This window comes from Melanerpes formicivorus, unplaced genomic scaffold, assembly GCF_026170545.1.
Source record: "Melanerpes formicivorus ecotype bairdi unplaced genomic scaffold, bMelFor1.0.p_v2 SCAF_26, whole genome shotgun sequence".
Classification (NCBI taxonomy): domain Eukaryota; kingdom Metazoa; phylum Chordata; class Aves; order Piciformes; family Picidae; genus Melanerpes; species Melanerpes formicivorus.
Genome location: NW_027142378.1, coordinates 9,740,724 through 9,763,415, shown reverse-complemented (window position 1 = coordinate 9,763,415; position 22,692 = coordinate 9,740,724). Strand labels below are relative to the sequence as shown.

Here is a 22,692-nt window from a genome sequence, read left to right as displayed (position 1 = left end):
GGAGATATTCAAGGTGAGGCTCAAGGAGGCCCTGGGCAGCCTGATCTAGTTGGGAATGTCCCTGCTGACTGTGGGGAGGTGGACTGGATGACCTCTGGAGGTCCCTTCTGGCCTGGACCATTCCATGATCTTTAAGATCCCTTCCAACCCAAACCATTCTATGATTGACTGTATGATGAGGTCCCATGGTGAGCCTGAGGATCACCTCTTCCCTGTGTTATGTCTCCCCATGGCCATCATTAAATAGGCATGGGCTTAATCACCAAAGCTCGATGCTTGATGCCACTTTCAGCACCTGCAGTTAGGAGAACTCTAAATGATTTCTTTCAGCATTACTAATTAACCTGCCATGAGAACAAATTTCCTTTTACCCTTCTTTAATTTCCCCACTCTCTAATTTCATCAAATAGTCATTTGTGTCTCAGTTGCCACATGGGGACTGTAAAACAGGGATAATGGCCCAGTCCTTCCTACACAGGGATAATGTCAGAGGGAATAACTTCAGAGCCTGGCAAGCACCCAGATACCAACTATAGCAAGTACTGTGGCTGCACTCAGCTCCCTGCAGCTGGCTTCAGACTATGATCTTCCCCAGACTCAGGATGTTTTAAGTCACAACACTGTTAGGTTACCACTGAATTTACAGAGAGAAGGCTGCTCAGTCGGTCTGAAATGCTGCTTCTGCTCTACCATCCCTTCCTTCCTTGTATCTTCCCACATTAATTTTACCAGGCATCTGGAAAGCTGAAAAAAACACCCCAAACACCCAGGTTTATTTAAAGAAGCTTTCTAAAGAATGGAAGAACCATCAGAGCTGCTTTCCAGAGAGCTCTGTGCTCATCTGTAATGCAAAACTGCTCAGGAGGGCTGAGAAGGAAGTCAGCTCTGAGCACCAAAACTTCACCTCTGTCCTGTGGGAACACTCTGAATTCTGCAGATGTTAATTATCACCTAGGAGAGGTCATTAAGCTATTCAAAACATTTTTAGAAGCCCTAGACAGGAAGATCAGGCCTCTGACTTATTCAGTGGAGTGACAATATGACATTCAGTTGGATGTGGGGAAGTTGGGGATGTCCCCTCCCTGGCAGTGTTCAAGACCAGGTTGGATGGGGCCTTGAGCAAGTGGAAGGTGTCCCTGGGGGCTGGAACTAGATAATCTTTAAAGTCCCTTCCAACCCAAACTATTCTATGAATCGGTGTGGGGTTTTTCCTAGCAAGCACCACATGGTAAACACCAGCCAATTTGGCAGCTCAGTGCATGTGGAGATAAGCAAAGCTTATCTCTAAGGATTTTGGTGCTGTAACCCATGATTTCTGCTCTGGTAGCAGAGAGGCAAAACAAACCTCTGGCCTTACATGTCTGTGCAGCACTTGTCATCCAATAGGGTCCCAAAAGACAGCAGTCCTCTGAGATGGAAACATTATTAGAAAGGGCTGGACCAGATGATCCTTGGGGTCCCTTCCAACCTGGCATTCTGTGATTCTGAGTGATGTAGACAACCTGCGTGGGATTGTAGAAGTATTTCCCTCTTTGGCTGTTCCTGCTCATGCTGCAGCCTCTGGTAAAACCCAGCTGCCAAATACTGGGGCTCTTGAAACACTGGAGTTACTTAAAGGGATGGTCCCTCAGGAAATTGGCCTTGCAGGTATCACTTCTCACAGCTGCTGCCAGAGCATTCTCTGTTTTGTGACAGAATTCAGCATCCTTGGTGCTAGCTGTGTTGCTGAGGGCCCCGCATGAGCACTAACTTGCTGGTCCCCTGCTGCCCTGGGGAGAGAGGATGTGTTGTGACCCACATGTCACACAGGGGAAACAGACCCAGGATGAGGCAGGGCTGTTGAGACCAATGGATTTATGAAGGGGACTAACATGACTTGGCAGCTCTGACACCACAAATCAGGATGACAGTTTGCCTACAGAGAAAGTCACATTGTGAGAAAAAGAATCATAACAATGCCATTATTTCTGTCCAGACATTCCTGTTTCAAGCAAGACCTAGGCTGCTTATAACCATACAAACTCCTGTACACATTCCCAAAGTGAGGTTGAAGAGGTAAAACACCCAGAGCTTTCAGCTTGATCCCTTCCAGAACATGACCCTTTCCAGCAGTGTGTTTGAGCTCACTAGTGTGGAAGAACCACCTACCCCTTTTAAATAAGATCATCCACTAAACCAAATTTTCATAGAATGGTTGGGGTTGGAAGGGACCTTCAAGATCATCTAGTTCCAACCCTCCTGCCATGGGCAGGGACACCTTCCACTAGACCAGGCTGCTCAAGGCCTCATCCAACCTGGCCTTGAACACCTCCAGGGAGGGGACATCCTGGGCAACCTGTTCCAGTGTCTCACCACCCTCACTGGAAAGAATTTCTCCCTAATATCCATCCTAAATCCACCCTCTTTCAGCTTCCACCCATCCCCTCTCATCCTATCACTACAGGCCCTTGTACAAAGTCCCTCCCCAGCTTTCTTGTAGCCCACTTCATGTACTAGAAGGGTGCTATAAGGTCTCCCTGGAGTCTTCTATTCTCCAGGCTAAACAGCCCCAACTCTCTCCACCTGTTCCCATAGGGGAGGTGCTCCAGCCCTCTGATCATCTTAGTGGCCTCCTCTGGATGCACTCCAGGAGTTTGATGTCCTTCTTGTGTTAGGGCCTCCAGAACTGGACACAGTACTCTAGGTGGGGTCTCAGAAGAGCACAGTGGCAGAATCACCTCTCTCATCCTGCTGGTCACACTTCCTTTAATGCAGCCCAGCACACAGTTGCCTTCTGGGCTGCCAGTGCACATTGCCAGCTCATGTTGAGTTTGTTATCAACTGACAGCCCTCAAGTCCTTCTCCTCAGGACTGCTCTCAAGCCACTCGTTGCACAGCCTGTATTTGTGCCTGGGATTGCCCTGACCCAGGTACCTTGTTGAACTTCCTGAGGCCAACCTCTCCAGCTTGTTCAAGTCCCTCTGGATATTTGTGCAGTGTTAACTCAGTGATTTGCACTTTCAAGCACAAAATAAAACCCCTGCAAACCAACAAAAAAGCTAAACTTCAAACAGCCATTTGTTCTTGTTACTTTCTTTGCTGGTTTTCGTGACTGCGTGCCCCTGGATGTCTGTGTACGGCTCTGTAGATGACTTCATGAGATCTTACAGATCCCCTGCTGGGCTCTAGCCTGCAGAGCAACGCTGTGGTATTTACACAGGGCTGCCTTTTCTGAGTAGTGAGAATGGTCCCAGCCAGAAGAAACACTAACAAGAAGCCACTTCTCTCTTTGCTTCAACCCTATAAATAAACACCATGTAAACAAAGAGTATTTTCAGAGAAACTGGGCAAATTCTTGGAAGAAAAAAAACCCTCTCCCCCCCCCCGGAGAATAACATGCAGGAAATCTCCAAGCCACAGATCTCAGGAGAGTGGGAAACGTTTGGGAGAGCAAGAACTGCTTGCTTGGCCTTTCTTATGTCAGCTCCTGGCAGATGGTCACTGGGAGAGGCAGGAGCAGCGTTAAGCTGGTCATTGACTTGAGCCAGGACAATTCTGGTGAGGCAACCTTTGGGGTTTGTTTTCTTGGAGTCAACCTTTATTTGTGTGTCACTTGTCTTGTTGTTTGGGTTTTTCTCTTGGAAAACCCTGGACAGAGCAGGGTGGCAGTGGGTTTGTTGGCATGGGTGACACTAGTCCCCTTCGAACTGGCAAAAGCTCCTGGCAGGCAACACGGGGAGCATCCTCCTCCAGCTCCTGCTCAGATCATCCAGATGAGCTCTCCTGAGTCCTTATTCTCTAGTGTGAGATTCAATGTTTTGATCAGCCTGAGATCCACTACTTCTTGCAGGAGTTCTTGAACCAGACACCAATGGGAAAGAGCAAAGACTCTGCTGTACAGAGTATCTGTAGCCAACTCTGTGTGTGCAGCACCATCTAGTGCTCCACCGAGAGCTCTTTTCCCACTCCCCAAACAGTAGGGATGTTTTCAGGGTACATCCTTCTATCCCCAGCACACTGTTAGTCCATAGGCTGTTGGTGGGCTCCCTGTGAAGGCAAACACTGCAGACCTTCATGGCAAACCTGCTACAACCTGGGAGAGGGGAAGTAGAACATTGGAGGTGCACCAACATCTCAGGCCACACAGGTGTGCTGGAATGCTGGTGTGCAGCTCAGACAGACACCTGCAAGGTCTCTGAGGCCCACCCAGGACTGAACATCCCACTTGAGCTGAACCCTAGTTCCAGAATCACTATAAAAGTAATGACAAGTACTTAGCAAGGGTTAGGGAGAACTTCAGTGCTTTCCTTTTCCTTTCTCCAGTGAAGCTACAGAGCCAATGCCCTCTGCTGACACTAGAGGATGTCACCTCCTATGTGAGACAAAAAGCCAAGATTTAACAGCTGCTCCAGACACAAAGTCCTCCTTTTTCCTCTACATGGAGCAGGGTCAGGGGAAGGAGGCCTCAGTGCAGGCTGCCCACAGACTCACTTGTCTCTTTCCAAAAGCTGGGTGCTGCATTTCCTCAGAGGGGTGACTTACTCCAGCCCACAGCACCCATAGAGGTTCCCCATGGTGGGGAAAGCGCCTGGCCCGGCCTGCCTTGGCACTGGAGGCCACAGTGGGGTGAATGCTGGGCCTTTCATAGAATCAGAGAATTGCTTTGGATGGAAAAGACCTCCAAGACCATCAAGTCCAACTGTCAACATAAGACCACCATGGTCACAAAACCACATCCCAAAGTGTCAGGCCACAGGTTTCTTGACTACCTTCAGGGATGGTGACTCCACCACCTCCCTGGGCAGTCTGTTCCACAGCCTGACCACTCCTGCAGGAAAGAAATTTTTCCAAATACTTAAATTAAACCTCCCTGGCACAATTTCAGGCCATTTCCTCTCATTCTATCACCTGATACTAGGGAGAAGAGACCAACCCCCACCTCACTCCAACCTCTTTTCAGGGAGTTGTAGAGGGCAATGAAGTCTCCCCTCAGCCTCCTTATTCTCCAGGCTAAACAATCCCAGTTCCCTCACCTGCTCCTCGTAACACCTATTCTCTAGACTCTTTACTGTCGTCTTTGCCCTTCTCTGGACATGCTTCAGCACCCCAATGTCTTTCTCATGGTGAGGGGCCCAAAACTGAAGCCAATATTCAACCTGTGCCCCACCAGTGCTGAGTACAGGTGCATGATCACTTTCCTACTCCTGCTAGCCACACTATTCCTGATCCAGGCCAGGATGCTGTTGGCCTTCTTGGCCACCTGAGTACACTGATGGCTCATGTTCAGCCAGCATCTCGTGGTGCATTTCTGCCAGGCAGCTTTCCAGCCACCCTGCCCCGAGTCTAGAGCATTGCCTGGGGTTGTGACCCGAGCGCAGAACCCGGCAGCTCCAGCATCTGGTACCGCCTCTGGAGCTGTGCTGGATAAAGTGCCGGGTTTTGAGAGTGTAGACGGAGGGCGCGGGTGATAGAGCAGCGGGGGGGGCACCGGGAGAAGCCGGGTACCGCTCTACACTGCTTTACCGAGTTCACTTCTCGAGAGGGCTGTTAGGGGGACACCCTTTCTTCAGGGCGGGCCGCGCAACAGGCTACCCCCGCTGCGGGAACGGGGGGCAAAAGGACTTGCCGGGGCTGGTGCGGCCGCGCCCAGGCGCCGTCCCGTGGAGAGCGGGACCCCTCCCGGCCGGGCCGCGGCCACGAGACCCGCGCCGCTTCCCGCCCCCCATTGATACACTCCCGCAAACCGGAACGTTCCAGGCACCGCCAGGCGCACCCAATCGATACCCGAGCGACAGATCAGGCTGGGCGCTGCGGTGGGGGTGGGCGCTCGGCGCTCGGCTAGTGCTGCCGCGGGCGGCGGGGGGCAGAGCGGGGTGGCGGGTGTGCAGCGCGGAGCGGCTCCGCGGTGGCAGCGGCGCCAGCACCACAGCACGGGCGGCGATGGCGGAGCCGGCGGAGAAGCTGTACCGGGCGGAGTACGCCAAGAGCGGCCGCGCTTCTTGCAAGAAGTGCGGCGAGAGCATCGCCAAGGACTCGCTGCGCCTGGCCCTTATGGTGCAGGTACCGCGTGGCGGGGCCTGGGCCGGGGCTGACCGCTCGGCTTTGCACCAGCGGCGGCGGTGGTGGCACGGCCAGGCCGGGGCTCGGCTGCCTGTGCCCGCCGCGTTGTTGCGGAGCTGTTCAGCCGGGCCTCTTCCCACCGCCGCAGCTGCGGGGGAGAGCGCAGCCTATTTTTAGCAGAGGCGCCGTCGCCTGCCGTTCGCTGTGATCGCCGTTGGCTGTGATCTCCGCAGCACCGCTGCCCGCAGACCTCCGCGATGCGGTCTGGCGGGGTGCTGGTCCCCAGGGAGCTGTCGGTGGGCTGTAAAGCCGTCTGGAGGACCAGCGGTGCAAAGTTCACCGTTAAGTGCCTTAGCGGCGGATTGCGGAGGAGGAGGGGTCGGCTCAGAGGCGCTTACGGCGGCTCTTTGTTGTCACCCGACGAGCGGAGAGCAGGGGAACCGGCGGTGGGAGGCGAGCCCTGTGGCTGGGCTTTGCTGTGTCCTGGGGAGCGTCCGTCACCCGCGGTGTTTCGCATCGGGTCAGGGGAATCTCCGTTGGGGGCGTGCTTTGCAATCAAGACAGAGACCGATAGACTCAAAACACGCTGGGGGTGGTGAGCACCCCCAGTTCCCCCTCCCGGCACGGGGAGCTACGAGGCTGGGGCTGGCAGCAGCCGGGGTTTTTCCCCGGACACTGCGGGCACGGAACAGGGAGCTGGACCGCAGTCAGCCAGCGAAATGCGAAGGCATTTTCTGCTGTCAGCTGTCCTCGAATATTTTGTCTTTTAGGGAAGAGGCTCGCAAAGTCAAGGGATGGGCCCCGCCTGGTGTTGGAGGGCTGGGAATTGTCCCCAGATCTGCCCTTCTGTTTTGACCAGCCTTTAACTGCGCCCCGTTCTGGGAGGATGGGGCGGGAGGGGGTCCCTCTCTGCAGGGAAGGCCGAGGCTGCTCTCTCGGGAGACACTGGGGAGGTTTGCTCCGGGAAGAGCGAGGAGCTGCCACCCCAGGCTGGGACCTTGGCGCATCTTTAGCAAGGGGGCTGAAGAGGTGGTGCAGGTGGGCAGCGGGCTGAATCTGGGGGGGTATTACAGTGGCCTCTGAAAGACAGCAAGTGCTTATACGTTTATTTATGGTAGACCAGCAAGGACATGGGGTATGGACGTTAAAGCAAAGCCCTGCAGAGCCCAGCAGCTCCCAGCCACTTGAGGAGCAATTTCTGGAGAGTTTGTGCCCCCAGGTTTGTGCCCCCGGGAGAGGCTGCACTGGGGGACCGGGCAAAGGCTGCCGGCGGAAAGGGGGCTAGCCCCGCCCCGGGGGATGCCTGGATGCCAGAGCAGGGCTGCCTGGACTGGAGGCAGGATTTGGCTTCCTGGAAGGGAAATACCTGCTTTGCTTTTGTTCCCCAGTGCCTCTATCCCTGTTAACCAGGCTGTGCCAAGCTGCAGCGTTTGCTCGCACGTGTTCCTTCTGCCTTTCTCTTTTGTTTCTCGCTGGAGATGTCTGCTCTTCTCTGCTCCTCCTCCCCTGCTCCGGCTGCTTTTCTTCCGGCTCCCTCACACGTGTTCTCCTTTCCTGTCAGCTCATTTCGAGGTGGTTTTGTTCGTTCTCCTCACGGCAGCCTGTGGGACCTCAGCATACCTTAGCTCAGGGACAGTGTTAGTTTTGTAGGGGTGGGTTTATTGAGTGATCTCCTGAGGGCAGGTGGAGACAAACAGTTGTGAGCATGGCATCTCTCTCAGAGCCACTGCCTTTTAGCCAGCCACCTCCCCAGAACTGCTGGTCTTATATCAACCATCTGTGATCTTTTCTTTATTGCTTATTTTTTCCTTCCACAACTTCTCAAATTTACTTGATCTCTTATGTAAAGGGCTCCCTCCCCCCACTGCCAGTTTTTGTGCCAACAGAACACTTGCCACTTGCTGCTGCAGAGCATCCCACTGGTGCCACAAGGGCCTAAATTTCACCAGAGCACCCGAGCCTCTTGTTTCCTCTTGGGGAAATCCCCTGCAGGGCAGCCACAGCTCTGCCTTCAGTGCACTGAGGTCTTTGGCAAATTGTGCAGAGCAAATTAAAGGGAGGCCCAGACCAAGATGTTAGCTGGGTGCTATTTCTACCATAACCACTCTTTTGCTTTGTTTCTTCAAGTGAGGTGCTCTGCATGACAGATGCTTGGGGCTTGGCACACGGGGAGCACCCAGGCCCTGCAGAACCAGCACAGCTTCAGCTTTTGCTTGCAGATGGAACTGAGCAGTTTCTCTTATCTGCACGTGCAGTGTGAAAGCGAATTGGTCTCTCCTTTTCCTGTAGTTTGTTTGGGAAACTATGTTCTAGAGATGGGTGAGCAGAGAGAAGTTATGTAAACAAGGTCTAGCTTGCCTGGAGGTTCATTTCCCACACAGAGAGAAGTCCTGCTCTGGGTGCACAGCTCCATGTAGTGAGCTACTCACTGATTTCATGGTTGTCTTGTAGATTGTGACAGTGGTGTCCCTTTTCATGCATCCCAGTACCTTGTGATCCCACAGCTTTTGTGTTAGGGACAGAACCACGAAGAGTTCTCCAGGGCCCCAGAGTTCAAGGGTGGCCAACTTTCAGTGCCAGATGTGTTGAGAGCAACCCCAGGGGGGCTGCCACGCAGCTGTGGTGCAGTGAGTGTAACCAGGTAATGCAAATCCTGGCTTATGGAAGGCACCCAGCTGTAAGTGTAAATGTCCTCTTACAGCCTTGGTTGATGGTTAGCTGTAACTGGGGCTCCCAGCTCTCCTTGTCCCAGCCTGTGGTCTTTCAAGCCCTTTCCTCCTCCTTTCTGCTCATGCACAGAATGCTGCTGTTTTCAGCTTGGACATCTTCCTCCTGTTGATGAGCAATCTGTAAAATGCTTTCCTAGGTGGCTAATTCTGGATCAGTAGTAATAATTATTATGCAGTGGTGAGAATTATTAGTCCAGCATTTGTTTGTGTGCATTACTTGGAGCTAAACTGCTGTACAGTTATTTTGTCTGATGGGAAACCAGAATGATGCCAGGTTGGTACTTTATGTGTGAGTCATGAGCAAGCTGAGCACTTCCATGGCAAGGCAGGGCACCTTGGAGCTGCACTTCAGGGAGGACTTGAGTGATGTGAAGGATCTGGAGAGCAAGTGTTATGAGGAACAGCTGAAGGAACTGGGGTTGTTTAGTCTGGAGAAGAGGAGGCTGAGGAGAGACCTCCATGCTCTCTACAACTACCTGAAAACAGACTGAAGTGAGGTGGGGGTTGGTCTTTTCTCCCTAGTATCTGGTTCTAGAATGAGAGGAAATGGCCTGAAGTTTTGCCAGGGGAGGTTTAGGTTGGAGATTAGGAAAAATTTCTTTCTTGCAAGAGTGGTCAGGCACTGGAACAGGCTGCCCAGGGAGGTGGTGGAGTCACCATCCCTGGAAGTGTTCAAGAAATGTGTGGACTCGGCACTTCAGGATATGGTTTTGTGGCTATGATGGTTTTATGTTGCCAGCTGGACTCGATGACCTTAGGGGTCTTTTCCAACCAAAACAACTCTGTAATGCTATGATGCCTCTGTCCTGGTGCAGGACCCTCATTGGGCTCTTGCATTTCCCTTAAATGTTGTGTCAGCCTCCTGCAGCCTCAGGAAGGAATTTCTTCAAGCCATAGTCCTTGGAGCTGCACCTGCTGCCTTGTGCCTGGAAGTAGGCTCTTGGGCATGGCCAGGTTTCTTGAGAAGTGGCTCTGAAAGGGATTGTGCTTGGAGCTCCTGCAGAGCAGGGCCAGCAGCCTCTTGTGGGCCAGCAGCCTCTTGTGGGCCAGCAGCCTCTTGTGGGCCAGCAGCCTCTTGTGGGCCAGCAGCCTCTTGTGGGCCAGCAGCCTCTTGTGGGCCAGCTGTCTTGAAGGAGGTTGGAGCAGATGAACCATGTGCTGTTACTCATGTTACTTTTTCCACAGCCTCTGTTTTGCTTTGCTTGTGGCTGCAGATGGCCTGATTCTCATAGGGAAGAAACCTTTCCTTGTCTGCTCAGGGTTGATATAGCCATGCTGAGGCCTTGACCTTCTTGTTTGAGCAAAGCAGATGGGCTAAGCAGCAGGGTGATGAACTGGTTAAGCTAGGTAAATGCTTCTTTCATGCCTGTTCCCTTTGGGAGCTCTTTCCAGCAGCTTCTTTCTCAGATGAGATTTTCTTCTTAGGCTTTGTCCTAAATACACCTCTTGATTTCTCTTTGTTCTCTTCTTTTTAAATTGCTTGCATTTACCCAGAGTCTCCTTTTTAGCCTCTCTTTTTCTGTTCTGGGGGAGAGGAGGGCGAGGGGTTGTGAGTTTGTTGTTGATTGGTTTTGTTTCCCCTTGATTCTGTCTGAGCTGCTTCATCTTGCCTCGTGTACTTCCTTCCCAGTCACCCATGTTTGATGGCAAAATCCCTCACTGGCACCACTACAGCTGCTTCTGGAAGCGGGCTCGAGTCGTGTCCCACGCAGACATCGACGGCTTCACCGAGCTCCGGTGGGAAGATCAGGAGAAAATCAAGAAAGCCATTGAAACTGGAGGCCCTGGAGGAGGTAAGCAGAGGTCTTTAAATGTATAGAAGTTCATCTGGAACTGTACTCCCTCCTCTTGAGCTTTTATTGTGATTATTTGACTGCCATGTCCTTTTAGCTAGTGATGCTGGAAGTTGTGGCATCTCTGTGCTCCAAGGCTGGGGTTCTGGCAGTACGATCCGGCATGTTAGGTCAGCGAGGGAAAAAGCCAAGTCAGTTGCAGATGGCATTGTGAAATACATCTTGTTACCATGGTTGGAGCACTTTATTTTCAGTTCTTTAGTATTTAACAAATGCTGTTGCAAGATGCTGCTGGTGGATGAGAAGCTGTGCAATTACAACCCAGAAAGCCAATCACATCCCAGGCTGCATCAAGAGAAGCATAGCCAGCAGGTTGAGGGAGGTGATTCTCCCCCTCTACTCTGCTCTGGTGAGACCCCACCTGGAGTACTGTGTCTAGTTCTGGAGCCCTTATTACAGGAAGGATCTGGAGGTGCTGAAGCATGTCCAGAGGCCACAAGGGCCACAAGGATGATCAGAGGGCTGGAGCTCCTCTCCTATGAGGACAGAGTTGGGGCTGTTCAGTCTGGAGAAGAGAAGGCTCCAAGGAGACCTTATTGTGGCCTTCCAGTATCTGAAAGGGGCCTACAGGAAAGCTGGGGAGGGACTTTTTAAGGTGTCAGGTAGTGATAGGACTGTGGGAATGGAGAAGAAGTAGAAATGGGTAGATTCAGATTGGATGTTAGGAAGAAGTTCTTCCCCATAAGGGTGATGAGAGACTGGAACAGGTTACCCAGGGAGGTGGTGGAAGCCTCATCCCTGGAGGTGTTTGCAGCCCGGCTGGATGTGGCTGTGAGCAACCTGCTGTAGTGTGAGGTGTCCCTGCCCATGGCAGAGGGATTGCAACTGGGTGATCCTTGAGGTCCCTTCTGACCCTGACAATTCTGTGATTCTGTGTTGGTTTAATGGGACCTTCACCACAGTGTTCAGTTCTGGTGGTGGCTCTTGGAAATTGCTACACCGTGGCTTAGGGAGTCAGGGGAGCAAGTGAGTACAGTCTAAGTACAGATCAGACTAAACTCACTGCTTCTCTGTGCAAACCAAGGATGCTGGGCAGTTTGAGATTGAGGTCTGCCTGTTGAAATGTTTAATAATGATAATAAAAGGGAACTGGCAGTTGGGAAGAGGAGTTCTGCTTTGAAGCAGAGCTGTTGGTGTGACTCTGCTTACAGTAAGTTCTTCAGCAAGATCTCTACTTTCAGGCAAGAAGCAAAAGGAGTTAGCTCAGTGCACCTTTATCAGTGTTTTGGAACATTTAAATAAGCAATTCTGTACAACTGCTACTTGGCTGTGCAAAGAACTCTTTCTATTTTAGAAGCTCTGTTGAGTGTGGACTGCTTATCTTGCTCTGTATTCAAATGCTTGACAGATGAGATGCTGCAACACAGAGGTTGATCAATCCATACTGCCAAGAATCTGAGAGAGAGACCGAGAAAATAAAGGAATGCCTTTTAAAGCCAAACTCTGTATTTGCTTTGTTCTCCAGGAAAAGGAGGGGAACAGGAAGGAGGTGGCAAGGCTGAGAAGAGCCTCAGTGATTTTGCTGCAGAATATGCCAAGTCTAACAGAAGTACTTGCAAAGGCTGTGAACAGAAAATAGAAAAGGTTATAAAGCTTTTCTTAGTTCTCCATCTCTTGTCTTTTCTCCCACCAGTTCCACTTCAATTTCTGACTTTGACAATTGCTTCCTGTCTGTCCTGCATATGGAGAGCACTTGCAGAGCCTGTATTTCTGTGTCTGAGGAGCAGCTGTGTGCTGGGCAGCTGACAGTAAAGGCATCCCTCAGGCATTGTAGCCTATTCTTCAGACCTGCCATGCTTCCTTTCACTTGGGTCTTAGAGCAGGTTGGAACACCACCCACCAGCATTGCTGTGGCAGGAGAGCCACTACTAACTGCAGCTTTTCCTGCTTGTTGCAGCACTTCAAAGGTGTTGGCTTCTTCCTCAGCTAGGCCAGTTCTGTTTTGTGTGCAACCTGTCCATATTATGGGCTCAAGCTGCACCGGGGGAGGTTTAAGTTGGACATTGGGAAGAATTTCTTTCCTACAAGAGTGGTTAGGCATTGGAACAGGCTGCCCAGGGAGCTGGTGGAGTCCCCATCCTGGAGGTGTTCAACAAACCTGTGGACATGGTATAGTGGCCATGGTAGTTTTGGGTTGGTGGTTGGACTTGGTGATCTTAGAGGGCTCTTCCAACCTTCATGATTCTGTGAGTCTATTAACTCCATGAAAGTGAACAACATCAGTGATGGAGCTCTTTTGGTGCTCATTTCTGAAAGACAGTTGGCAAAGTGAAGTTGTGAGCCTCTGGCAGGTGTGAATAGATTTGCCAGCTGGCTACAGTTGTCAAGGGCCAAACACCAGTGCTGGTATGTTTGCACCTGCAGAAACATTGGTGACTGTCATGTTGACATTTCCTTGTTGGAGCATGAATTACTGCACTCTAAAAGCACTTGAGCCACCTACTCATTGTGGGCCTGCAAAGGAATTTGTGGTAAGGTGGGACGAGGTCATGTCAGCACTGACACTTGAGTGGTAGGAGCATCAGGTTAATTTTTAGACTTGCCTGCATGAGGTGGGTTTTGCTTGTTCAGGCTCACAGGATTACTCATTTTGAGTGTTTGTTTGGCTTTTTCAAACAGAAAATTACCCCAAAAGCTGAGGTTTTACAGCCTAGAAAGGGCATTGAAGAAAACAGAGCTGTAGTGAAAGGGCTTCAGGAAGAGCTGCAGTCTTGGACTATTTTACAGGTGTTTAGGAAGCATCATGTTGGTGACTTGTGAACATCCTGCTCTTTCCAGCATAGCCTAACCACTGCTCTTGTGTCCCTTTCACCTCCCTCAGGGCCAGATCCGAATTTCCAAGAAGATGGTGCATCCTGAGAAGCCCCAGCTGGGGATGATAGATAACTGGTACCACCCGGACTGCTTCGTGAGCCGCCGAGCGGAGCTGGGCTTCCTGCCGGCATATGGGGCCGCCCAGCTCCTGGGCTTCAGCATCCTGAAAGCTGAGGATAAAGAAACTCTGAAGAAGCAGCTCCCAGCCACCAAGAGTGAAGGGTAAGTGGGCAGCAGAAGACATTCTGTTGGCACAGGGAGCCACTGCTTGCCTTCAAATATATTTGTGATAAATACTTTGTGATACTGCTGCCTCCAATTCTGGAGCCCCTGTTACAGGAAGGATCTGGAGGTGCTGGAAGGTGTCCAGGGAAGGGCCACGAGGATGAGCAGAGGGCTGGAGCTGCTCTCCTATGAGGACAGACTGAGGGAGTTGGGGCTGTTCAGTCTGGAGAAGAGAAGGCTCTGAGGAAACCTTATTGTGGCCTTCCAGTATCTGAAAGGGGCTCCAAGAAAACTGGGGAGGGACTTCTTGGGGTGTCAGGGAGTGAAAGGACTGGGGGGAATGGAACAAAACTACAAGTGGGCAGATTCAGATTGGATGTTAGGAAGCACTTTCAGCTTTCCAAGTGGTCCTTTGCTTTTTGTGTGCTGAGGTGCATGTTCCATTTTGTCCTAGAACAGCATGTGAGCTTAACAGGGTTATTTGTAGTTTTTCCCCATGTCTTCAGCAAAGCTCTAGAGATTTGACTAAGTGTTTCTCTTGTCTGTCCTGGCTCTGCTTTTCTGGGACACTTCTGGGATGCTGTGCAGAATAGGAAGGCTTTGTAAAGATAGGCCACAAAGTACTTTGCCCAGTCACTGTGTAAATAAAAGCCTAGAATTACAGTGGAAAAAAGCTCAGACTGGTGATGTAGTGTAATGTGAACCAGGATCTGATGCCAGAAATGCAGCAGGACATCTCATCTTTCCTGCTTTCTAAGCACTGTGTGAACCAGCCCCTCAACCGTGAAGGTGCTGGCTGGCTCTTACGCTCTGCTGCCTCGCTTCTGCTGCCTGGGCTGTGTGCTTGAGCCAAGGGTATTAAGGGTCAATAGGAAAAATAGTTGTCTGTCAAACAAACTGAATGATTGAGAGGGTAAACAAACTGAATGAGTGAGTGGGGAGGTGTGCTGTGCTTCCTACCTGGTGGTTTACACAGGATGTTAGGGGTTGGAAGGGACCTTCGAGACCATCAAGTCCACCCCCCCTGCCAGAGCAGGAGCATAGAGTCCAGCACAGGTCACACAGGAACACATCCAGATGGGGCTGGAAAGTCTCCAGAGAAGGAGACTCCACAACCTCTCTGGGGAGCCTGTTCCAGTTCTCTGTGACCCTCACAGTGAAGAAGTTCTTCCTCATGTTGAGGTGGAACCTCCTGTGCTGTAGTTGATATCCATTGCCCCTTGTCCTGTCACAGGGTGCAGCTGAGCAGAGGCTGTCCTCTCCCTCTTGAGATATTTATAAACATTTATTAAATCCCCTCTTAGTCTTCTCCTTTCCAGACCAAACAGCCTCAGGTCTCTCAGCCTCTCCTCAGAAGGCAGTGCTCCAATCCCTTAATCATCCCTGTAGCCTTCTGTTGGAATCCTTCAAGTAGATTCCTGTCCCTCCTGAACTAGGGAGCCCAAAACTGGATGCAGTATTCTGGGTGGGGCCTCCCCAGGGCAGAGTAGAGGGGGAGGAGACCCTCCCTCAGTCTGCTGGACACACTCTTCTTAGTGCACCCCAGAATACCATTGGCCCTCTTGGCCACAAGGGCACATTGCTGCCAAGAAAGCACAGAAGTTTTGGAGAAGCCAAAAGGAAAACACCCCATAAGTTTGGATGAGACATAGCTGCCTCCAGTAGTTCATAGGATCATAGAACTGTGATCTTCGAGGAGACCTCAGAGATCATCAAGTCCAGCCACTCACCTAGAGCTCACAATCCCATCTGTGCTGCTAAGCCACTGCCACTAAACCACATCCCTCAGCACCACATCCACATGTCTTTTAAAATAACTCCAGGGATGGTGGCTCCACCACCTGCCTGGGCAGCCTGTTCCAATGCCTGAGAACCCTTCCTGGGAAGAAATTGTTCCTAATATCCAACCTGAACCTCATCTTGTGCAGCCAGTCAGATAACAGAAACGAAGGACAGGAATTGCAGCATCTTGCAGAAGTGGTCTTACAGCAACCTTCTCCAAATGAGTTATCAAGATATTTCTAGCTGTGCTGTGTCCAAATGATGGCTGACTCAGATGTCTCTGAAACTCAGATGTGACAAATGAGTGTCTAGCCCATACTATGAGGAGAAGCTGAGAGTCTGAGTCTGCTCTGTCAGCCCTTGCTGCAAGGGCAGCAGTGTGATGTGCCTGTTGCAAGTATGAGAAGTGAGCTGCTGACTGAGAACAGGTTGGAAAACCTCTTCCTTCTCAAGGGCAAAAATGAGAAGGTTTTTTGCTAGGATACTGGCTCCTGTCCTCACTCACCTCTGAGTGAGACGTCTTGACCCTCCCCTGGGCTGTGGTGTCCAAGTGCCAGCACTTTGCAGACCTAGGGAGGGAGGATCTTGGGTCCTTGCCAGCAGCTTCTTTGTGGAAAGAGAGCTCACCTAATTCAGTAGGAAATGCAGTAGCAGCTTGTGAGCTCCCTGTGACCATGCTGCTCTGGCAGCATATGTTTCACCCTCCTGCTTCAAGCTATACTGCTTCTCTGCTTGTTTGGGGAGAATGACTGCCCAGGACAGAGGCAAAGTATCATTCTGGAGATGTCATGCAGCACCAGATTAACTGCAGAGGTTGCCTGAGGCAGAGGGTAAGTACTCAAGTCAGCAACAATCTGGTGGTGCTTTACAGGAAGGAGGATGAAAGGAGAGCTCTTGTTCCTCTCTGTATTGGCTGCTTGCTTTATCCAGGGCTGCTCTGACTGTCCTTTCCACCCTTCATTTTCATTGTAGGGATGAGAACATGAAAAATAGAGAGTATATGGTAAAGAAGGAGCAGGCTAGAGTGGGACAGTTCACCTCCATCCTCATCTTCTTGGAAGCTGGGATAAATCTCGTAGTTGTGTGTCCTTTGTGAAGGTGAAAATAATAAGTGTTTTGTGTTGGCTGCTGAGTAGTGATCCTTCTGAGCAGAGTGTTGAGCTGGACCTGTTGAGTGTGGGAAGGCTGCCTCTTCCCCAGCAGGAAGAAGGATGTGCACAGTGACACCCAGAGTTTGGTCCCAGGGATGGAAGATAAAATGAAAGCATATGTCAGTGTGTTTTGTCAGTTGTTCTGAAATCTGCTCTCTGGGAAGATGCAAAAGGAACTTGGCTTTGCCATTCTTTTCTCCAGCTGTATGAAATGATGATTAGTGTTTGCTTTAAGCCGTGGGCATAGCCCATGGACAGAAGAGAAGTCCCCTAGCTGGGGATAAAAGAGAAGGAGATGAACAGCAGCTTTATGCCTCTCTGCAGTTGTGCTGATCCCTGCTGCTCTGTGCTTTGTCCAAGTAGCTGGAACAGGTACAGTAATCCCTCTGGCCAGGAGAGCAATCCACTGTCCCCTTGACTCTGAGGAGAAGCTGCCAGAAGTGTGAGTCCCTGCTGGAATTTGGATGCTTTCTCTGGGTCATGGGGCCTCTCAGATCACCTTCCAGCAGTTGATGTGCTGGCTTTCCTCCTTTGGAGGCTGGGAGACAAGTTACGGCATGGGAGTGAGCGCTGGCTTGCTGCAGGCAGCCTGGCAAGGGAGAGGCGCTTCAGGTACACAGCATTTGGGCACCCATCCTAAGCACTTAGGTTATTCAGCCCTCTGGCTTGGGAAGGTGCAGCAGAGCACTTGGCACTCGAGATGTTTTTCCCAGGTTAGGTTTTGTACCTTGGACTCTGTTGTTATCTCAGGGTCTCTTCCAATCTCAACAGTTCTGTGTTGCTATGATATTGATGTATTTCGAAGCCAGGCAGACCAAGGGGATGACATGACTGGCAACAAATGATCTTCTGAGGTCCCTTCTCTCTCTGACATCTGCCAGAATCTCCAGTCTTCCATCTGACTCCCTTGTCTTTCCTAGTAGTGTTTTCTCTGACTTCTCTCTCACAGCTCCAAGGCCCCAGCTAATAACAATGAATTTCCTCAGACAGAACTGCATTAGCAGTGCATCACAAAACCACTGCTGGCCTGGGAGCACTTTGCAAGTAGAAACTTCCCCCTGTTTGATTTCAGAGACCTGACTTAATTCCCATCTGAAGAGAAAGCAGCTGGAAAATGCCTCCTTTCCCAGTGTGTTAGCTTACTAAAGTTGTCATGTTTGCTGGCTTTTGTTTCAATGTGAAGGAAGATGGAAATTGAAGCTGTTGATTCAGCTGAAAGACACTGCAGTCTTTTCAGCTCCTCAGGTTTGGTGAGGTATGCTTCTATTCAGTGATTCTTAGGTATGCCTTTGGTGTAACTCATGCAGGTGTAGATGAATATGAAAATGGTGCAGTATTTTCTGTGCTCTTAGAATCACAGAATTGTTTTGCTTGGAAAAGACCTCTAACAGCATCAAGTCCAACTGTCAGCCTAAGACCACTGTGGCCATTAAACCACATCCCAAAGTGCCATGTCCACGTTTCTCAAACACCTCCAGGGATGGTGACTCCCCCACCTCCTTGGGCAGCCTATTCCAGTGACCATTCTTTCAGTAAAGAATATTTTCCTGATATCCAGCCTAAACTTTCCCTGACACAATTTCAGGCCCTTTCCTCTCCTTCTGTCACCTGGTGCTAGGAAGAAGAGCCTGACCCCCACCTCCTGCTCTTCTGCCAGACCATACAGCTGCCCTCTGAAAGGCTTTAGGTGTACCTGACCTTGAGGCAGCTCGTGTTGCAGAGCCAAGTGCATGTCTCCAATCTAGCACAAAGGAATTTGAAAAATGGCTTTGCCTGCCAGAACTGAGGATATTCAAGCCTCTGCAGATAGTGGCAGTCAGTAAACTGAGCTCTGGCAATGGCTGGACAGGCATTTGAATAACTTCCTTTCCTCTCTGTGTGTTTTGTTCTCGTTTTGTTTCTCTCTGTTAGAAAGAGAAAAGGAGAAGAGGTAGATGGAAATGTGACTGTGAAAAAGAAACAGAAAAAAGAAAAAGAGAAAGAATCAAAGCAGGAAAAACTGCTGAAGGTGAGTTTCAGCTGATTGCATCTTCAAGTGCTTTGTTAGAAGAGCACAGTGTCAGGCACTCACTGAAGGGCTGTAGCTCCTGGAGGAGGACCGTACCTCGTGCCCAGACAAAGCAAAGCTGTAGCACAGCTGGTGCTCATGTCCTGGCACAGGAGATGCCCTCTCACTCAGGCTTTGCTGAGGGCAATTCACCCTGTTGCTTTCTCCTGAAAGACAGGAAGGAAGTTCTCTAGGACTTGTCTTTATTAGATTTAAATGGATGAGGTTAAATGCCTTCACTCTTGGGGAGGGCTGGTTCTGTGTTTCTTCCTGGCTCATCTGCTTGTGGTGGCTGAAGCTCTGAGCCCAGGCACTGTTGAGAAGAGCCTGGAAACCCATGAAATGCACACTGAAAATGAAACAGAGCTGCAAAACTAGATTAATGAGAAAGCATTTCTTTTTTTTTCCTGGGGACCTGTGTTCAGTTCTTGGGCACAAATGTGGCAGATGACAGCTTTCTACCTTTCACTTTCTAGACTGTTGTGGGAAGAGTTCCCTAGAGGACAGCAGAAATTTTGTTCCTATTGAAAGTGTGGCATAGGAACTTTCCAATGAAATGATTACCAAGTTGGTTTTGCTGCTGTAGGGCTGTAAAAAACAGCATGCCTGCTTCAGAGTGGAAGTTTCCTGGCTTTGTTGAATGGGCACTGCCTTAATTTTCAACAGAACTTATCTGAGACATTATCAAGGTTTTGCTGCTGCACTGCAGGTATTTAGGACTGTGGTGGTTTGACACCAGGCAGAAGATGGAATTTACCTCAGGAAGTAAATTCCCACACTACACAGAATTGGGAAGTAAAATGAAGTTCTGATTTGCAAAAGCAAACTAAATATAAAAGCATAAAAGGTGATAAATATAGACAAAAACATATTTACATACACAACTAGACAGTGGCCTAGATCCCCCTGGGCACAATAGTCCAGAGGGCTGTTACCAGCCAGCAAGTTGTTATCTCTCATCCCCACTGCTGCTTCTTACTAATAGCCCAAGCAGGAACCAGCAGGCCAAGCAAGCAAGGGTCAGAGGTGGAAACAGAGACAAGCAAAGCAAGAGAGAGCAAACCAAGCTGTGTTCCAAACTATCTGGAAGTTCTGCAGACCAGTGAAAGGGGATAAACATGCCTCTTATGTTCTGTTCAGCCCTTGAGGAGCTGTCCATTCCCTGGACCCTCTCAAACTCTCTGGGAAAACTTAATTTAATTCCTTAGGACATTAGTTCTAAGCTGTAACAAGGACAGATCAAGGCAATAATCTGTCCTGGTTTAAGGCCAGACAGATCCTCCATTGCCCCTGAAAGGGACAAAAGAATGGCACTCACACAAATGGGTTGGTAAGTGCTGGAAAGTTTAAATGGCAAAGCAGTTAGTGTTTCACAGAAACTACAAAACATAGAGGCAAAGAATCCCAAAGCTTACAGAGTCCATTACACCACACCCAGAGGCCTCCCAGCACTTCCCTTCTCCCCACCTGAGGGTCTACCCAAAACCCCCAGGGCTCTTGCTTCCCTGCCCACTGCTAGGCTGGTGTGAGGCTGGCCAGGCCTGAGGCTAACCTCCCCGTCTCTCCCCCGCTTCTCCTCCTGGCATTAGGCCTGGACAGGCCTAAGAGGCCTTGAGATACTCCCCCACCATTACCCTCTCCCACGGGAGCAGAAGGGGAAGAAAGAGGCAGAGAATGGCTTTGCAGATGGATTTATAGGGGGCAGGATTTATGGATAGAAATAGGCTGTTTCCTGTGTCCACCTCCTGGGTTGGACACTCAGGACACTGGAGCTGTAACTTATGTGGCAGTGACAGGAGGCACCCAGCCTGAACTGCCACTTTGGGTTTACTATTCTATTTTGTCATGTTTGTTAACAATGACAATTAAAACCTCTATCACAGTCAATCAGTTCTTCCAACATAAGGCTGTGTGTTTGACTGTGGGCAGTGACTGGCATCCAGAAGCTATCTCAGGTATTTCAGGATGCTTCTTTGCTGTCCAACCTTTTCCCCTTTTGTAGAAAGGTTCAAAAGAATGTGCAGGCTCCTGGTAGGAATTCCTCTTGTGCTGAGGTGGCTTAAAAGAAGCACAGTGCTGAGCAGCAGTTCTTGGGTTTGTTTTAATGCAAGGCTCAAATGCAGCCACATCCCCATGAGTTAGGTGACACTTGCAGAGGCTGTTGAGAGTTTGCTAAGGGTAGCAGTGTGATGGAAGCTGGGGTTCCACTCTGCCTAGAAGCTAGCAGTAGTACTGCTTGTACCTTCTTGTGTGGGACAGTGCTGTGAAGGTGGCCTTTCTTCACATACATACAAGTGGAGAAGCCTTGGTTTATAGAGAATCCCACAGGGATGTCCTTCTGCATGATTTCTTGAGAGAGTATTTGCTGAAGCCTCAGTGTGCTTGTGTATTCATACTGAAATCTGAAGCATGTGCCTTTAAAGGCCTGTCCTAGGTTTTTGGGTAAAATCTGTGACTCTCCTTTTTGGTAAACACAATGGTTCTTGGTGCTCTTCATCTAACAATCTGCATTTAAGATACTGTGGGCTTGCTAAAACCTTGACCCCATGCTGCAGTTCCAGGAGTGTCCTTAGCAATCAATTGCAAGTAGCTAAGCTGCTGGATTTTGTCAACAGGAACAGACAGAGCTGATCTGGGGCATCAAGGATGAGCTGAGGAAGGTCTGCTCCACTAATGACCTGAAAGAGCTGCTGATTGCCAACAAGCAGGAAGTCCCTGCAGGGGAGAACGCTGTGAGTTGGTCTGGAGCTGCTTTGCATGTGTGCTGGGTCTTTGAATGGGTGAAGCTGACCTGAACCAATACTTCTGCAAGGTCCACAAGTCTGATCTGTGTTCCTAACAGTTCTGAAAGGGATTAAGTGCTAATACCAGTCCTTTTGTCCTGGGACTCTGATGATGTTTTATGATCCTGAATTCAGCATCTTAGTCTCTATATCTTGCTGTGCCAAAACTGGGCCATGAGGGGGGTGGGAGGGAAGTCTTGTGTTGCTGGCCCTTCAAGAGCAGGTAATTATGGCATTTCACATTGCCTCCCTCAACTGGTAAACTATGGACAAAGAGGGGAAAATGGACAAATTGTTTCCTGCTGTCTTTCCTAAAACAGTCACTTTTCAGTCTGTCTAACTTGTGAAAGTCTTTTTTGGAGCCACACATTGCTTTAACTATTAGTATTTATTAAGACTCTGGGAGGAGTGTGGGCTGGGATGTGGGAAGTGTCTAGTCTCAAAATGGTCAAGGGATACTCTAGGGAGGAAAACCAGGACTGATCTGAGCCTACATTGCCACCTACGTACTCAGGTGTTCAGATGCAGCAGCTCACCTCCTCCTTGCCCATTCCTGGCCCATGCCTGGCCAGTTGCTGTGTGGCAGGTATATTCTGAATCCAGGAGGGTGTGAGCCATGGTGTGACCAGGGAAACTTCATGTCATGTCTTTCAGATGTCATAAATCAGTCAGTGGTGGTGAGAGTCTTGGTTTATGAGCAGTGTGTGTGTGTGACAAAGCCTGGAAGCATCTACATCTGCCTGCCAGCAGCCTGGTGGTTTCTTTCTTGTGCAGCCAAGTGTAGTGCAGTGCACAGGCTTCCAGCCTCCTCCTGCCATAACCTGGTCTGTATTCTTTGCTGTTCTTTAGATTTTGGACCGAGTAGCAGACGGGATGGCCTTTGGAGCTCTGCTTCCCTGCGAGGAGTGTAAGGGGCAGTTTGTGTTCAAGAGTGACGCCTATTACTGCTCAGGGAATATCACTGCCTGGACTAAGTGTGTTGCTAAAACACAGACTCCCAACAGGAAGGACTGGGTGATCCCAAAGGTGGGTGTTTTCTGGCAAACCTGCACACTTCTTGACTGATCTTACATCTTACCAAGGAGATTGAATAAGCAGCAGTCAGTGTCAGGTGCCAAAGAGCAGGGTGTGCTGAGCAGCAAGCAGTGAGGTCTGTTACAGCTGCATCCCTCACACCAAGGGGACTGGAACATCTCTCTTAGGAGGAGAGACTGAGAGAATTGGGTCTTTTTAGTCTGGAAAACACATGACTGAGGAGGAGGGATCTCA

At 50.2% G+C, this 22,692-nt stretch overlaps 1 protein-coding gene across 1 annotated transcript in view; it reads left to right on the top strand.

The window, feature by feature from the left end:
• Window positions 1–5,846: 5,846 nt before the first annotated feature.
• PARP1 (poly(ADP-ribose) polymerase 1) overlaps window positions 5,847–22,692 on the top strand; it is a 41,054-nt gene continuing 24,208 nt past the window's right edge. Inside the window, exons 1-7 of the mRNA XM_068153585.1 lie at window positions 5,847–6,039; window positions 10,399–10,561; window positions 12,087–12,205; window positions 13,443–13,657; window positions 18,505–18,601; window positions 21,256–21,372; window positions 22,273–22,449. Coding sequence (XP_068009686.1) covers window positions 5,920–6,039; window positions 10,399–10,561; window positions 12,087–12,205; window positions 13,443–13,657; window positions 18,505–18,601; window positions 21,256–21,372; window positions 22,273–22,449 — 1,008 coding nt within the window. The 5' untranslated portion in view covers window positions 5,847–5,919. The remainder of the gene's footprint in view (window positions 6,040–10,398; window positions 10,562–12,086; window positions 12,206–13,442; window positions 13,658–18,504; window positions 18,602–21,255; window positions 21,373–22,272; window positions 22,450–22,692) is intronic.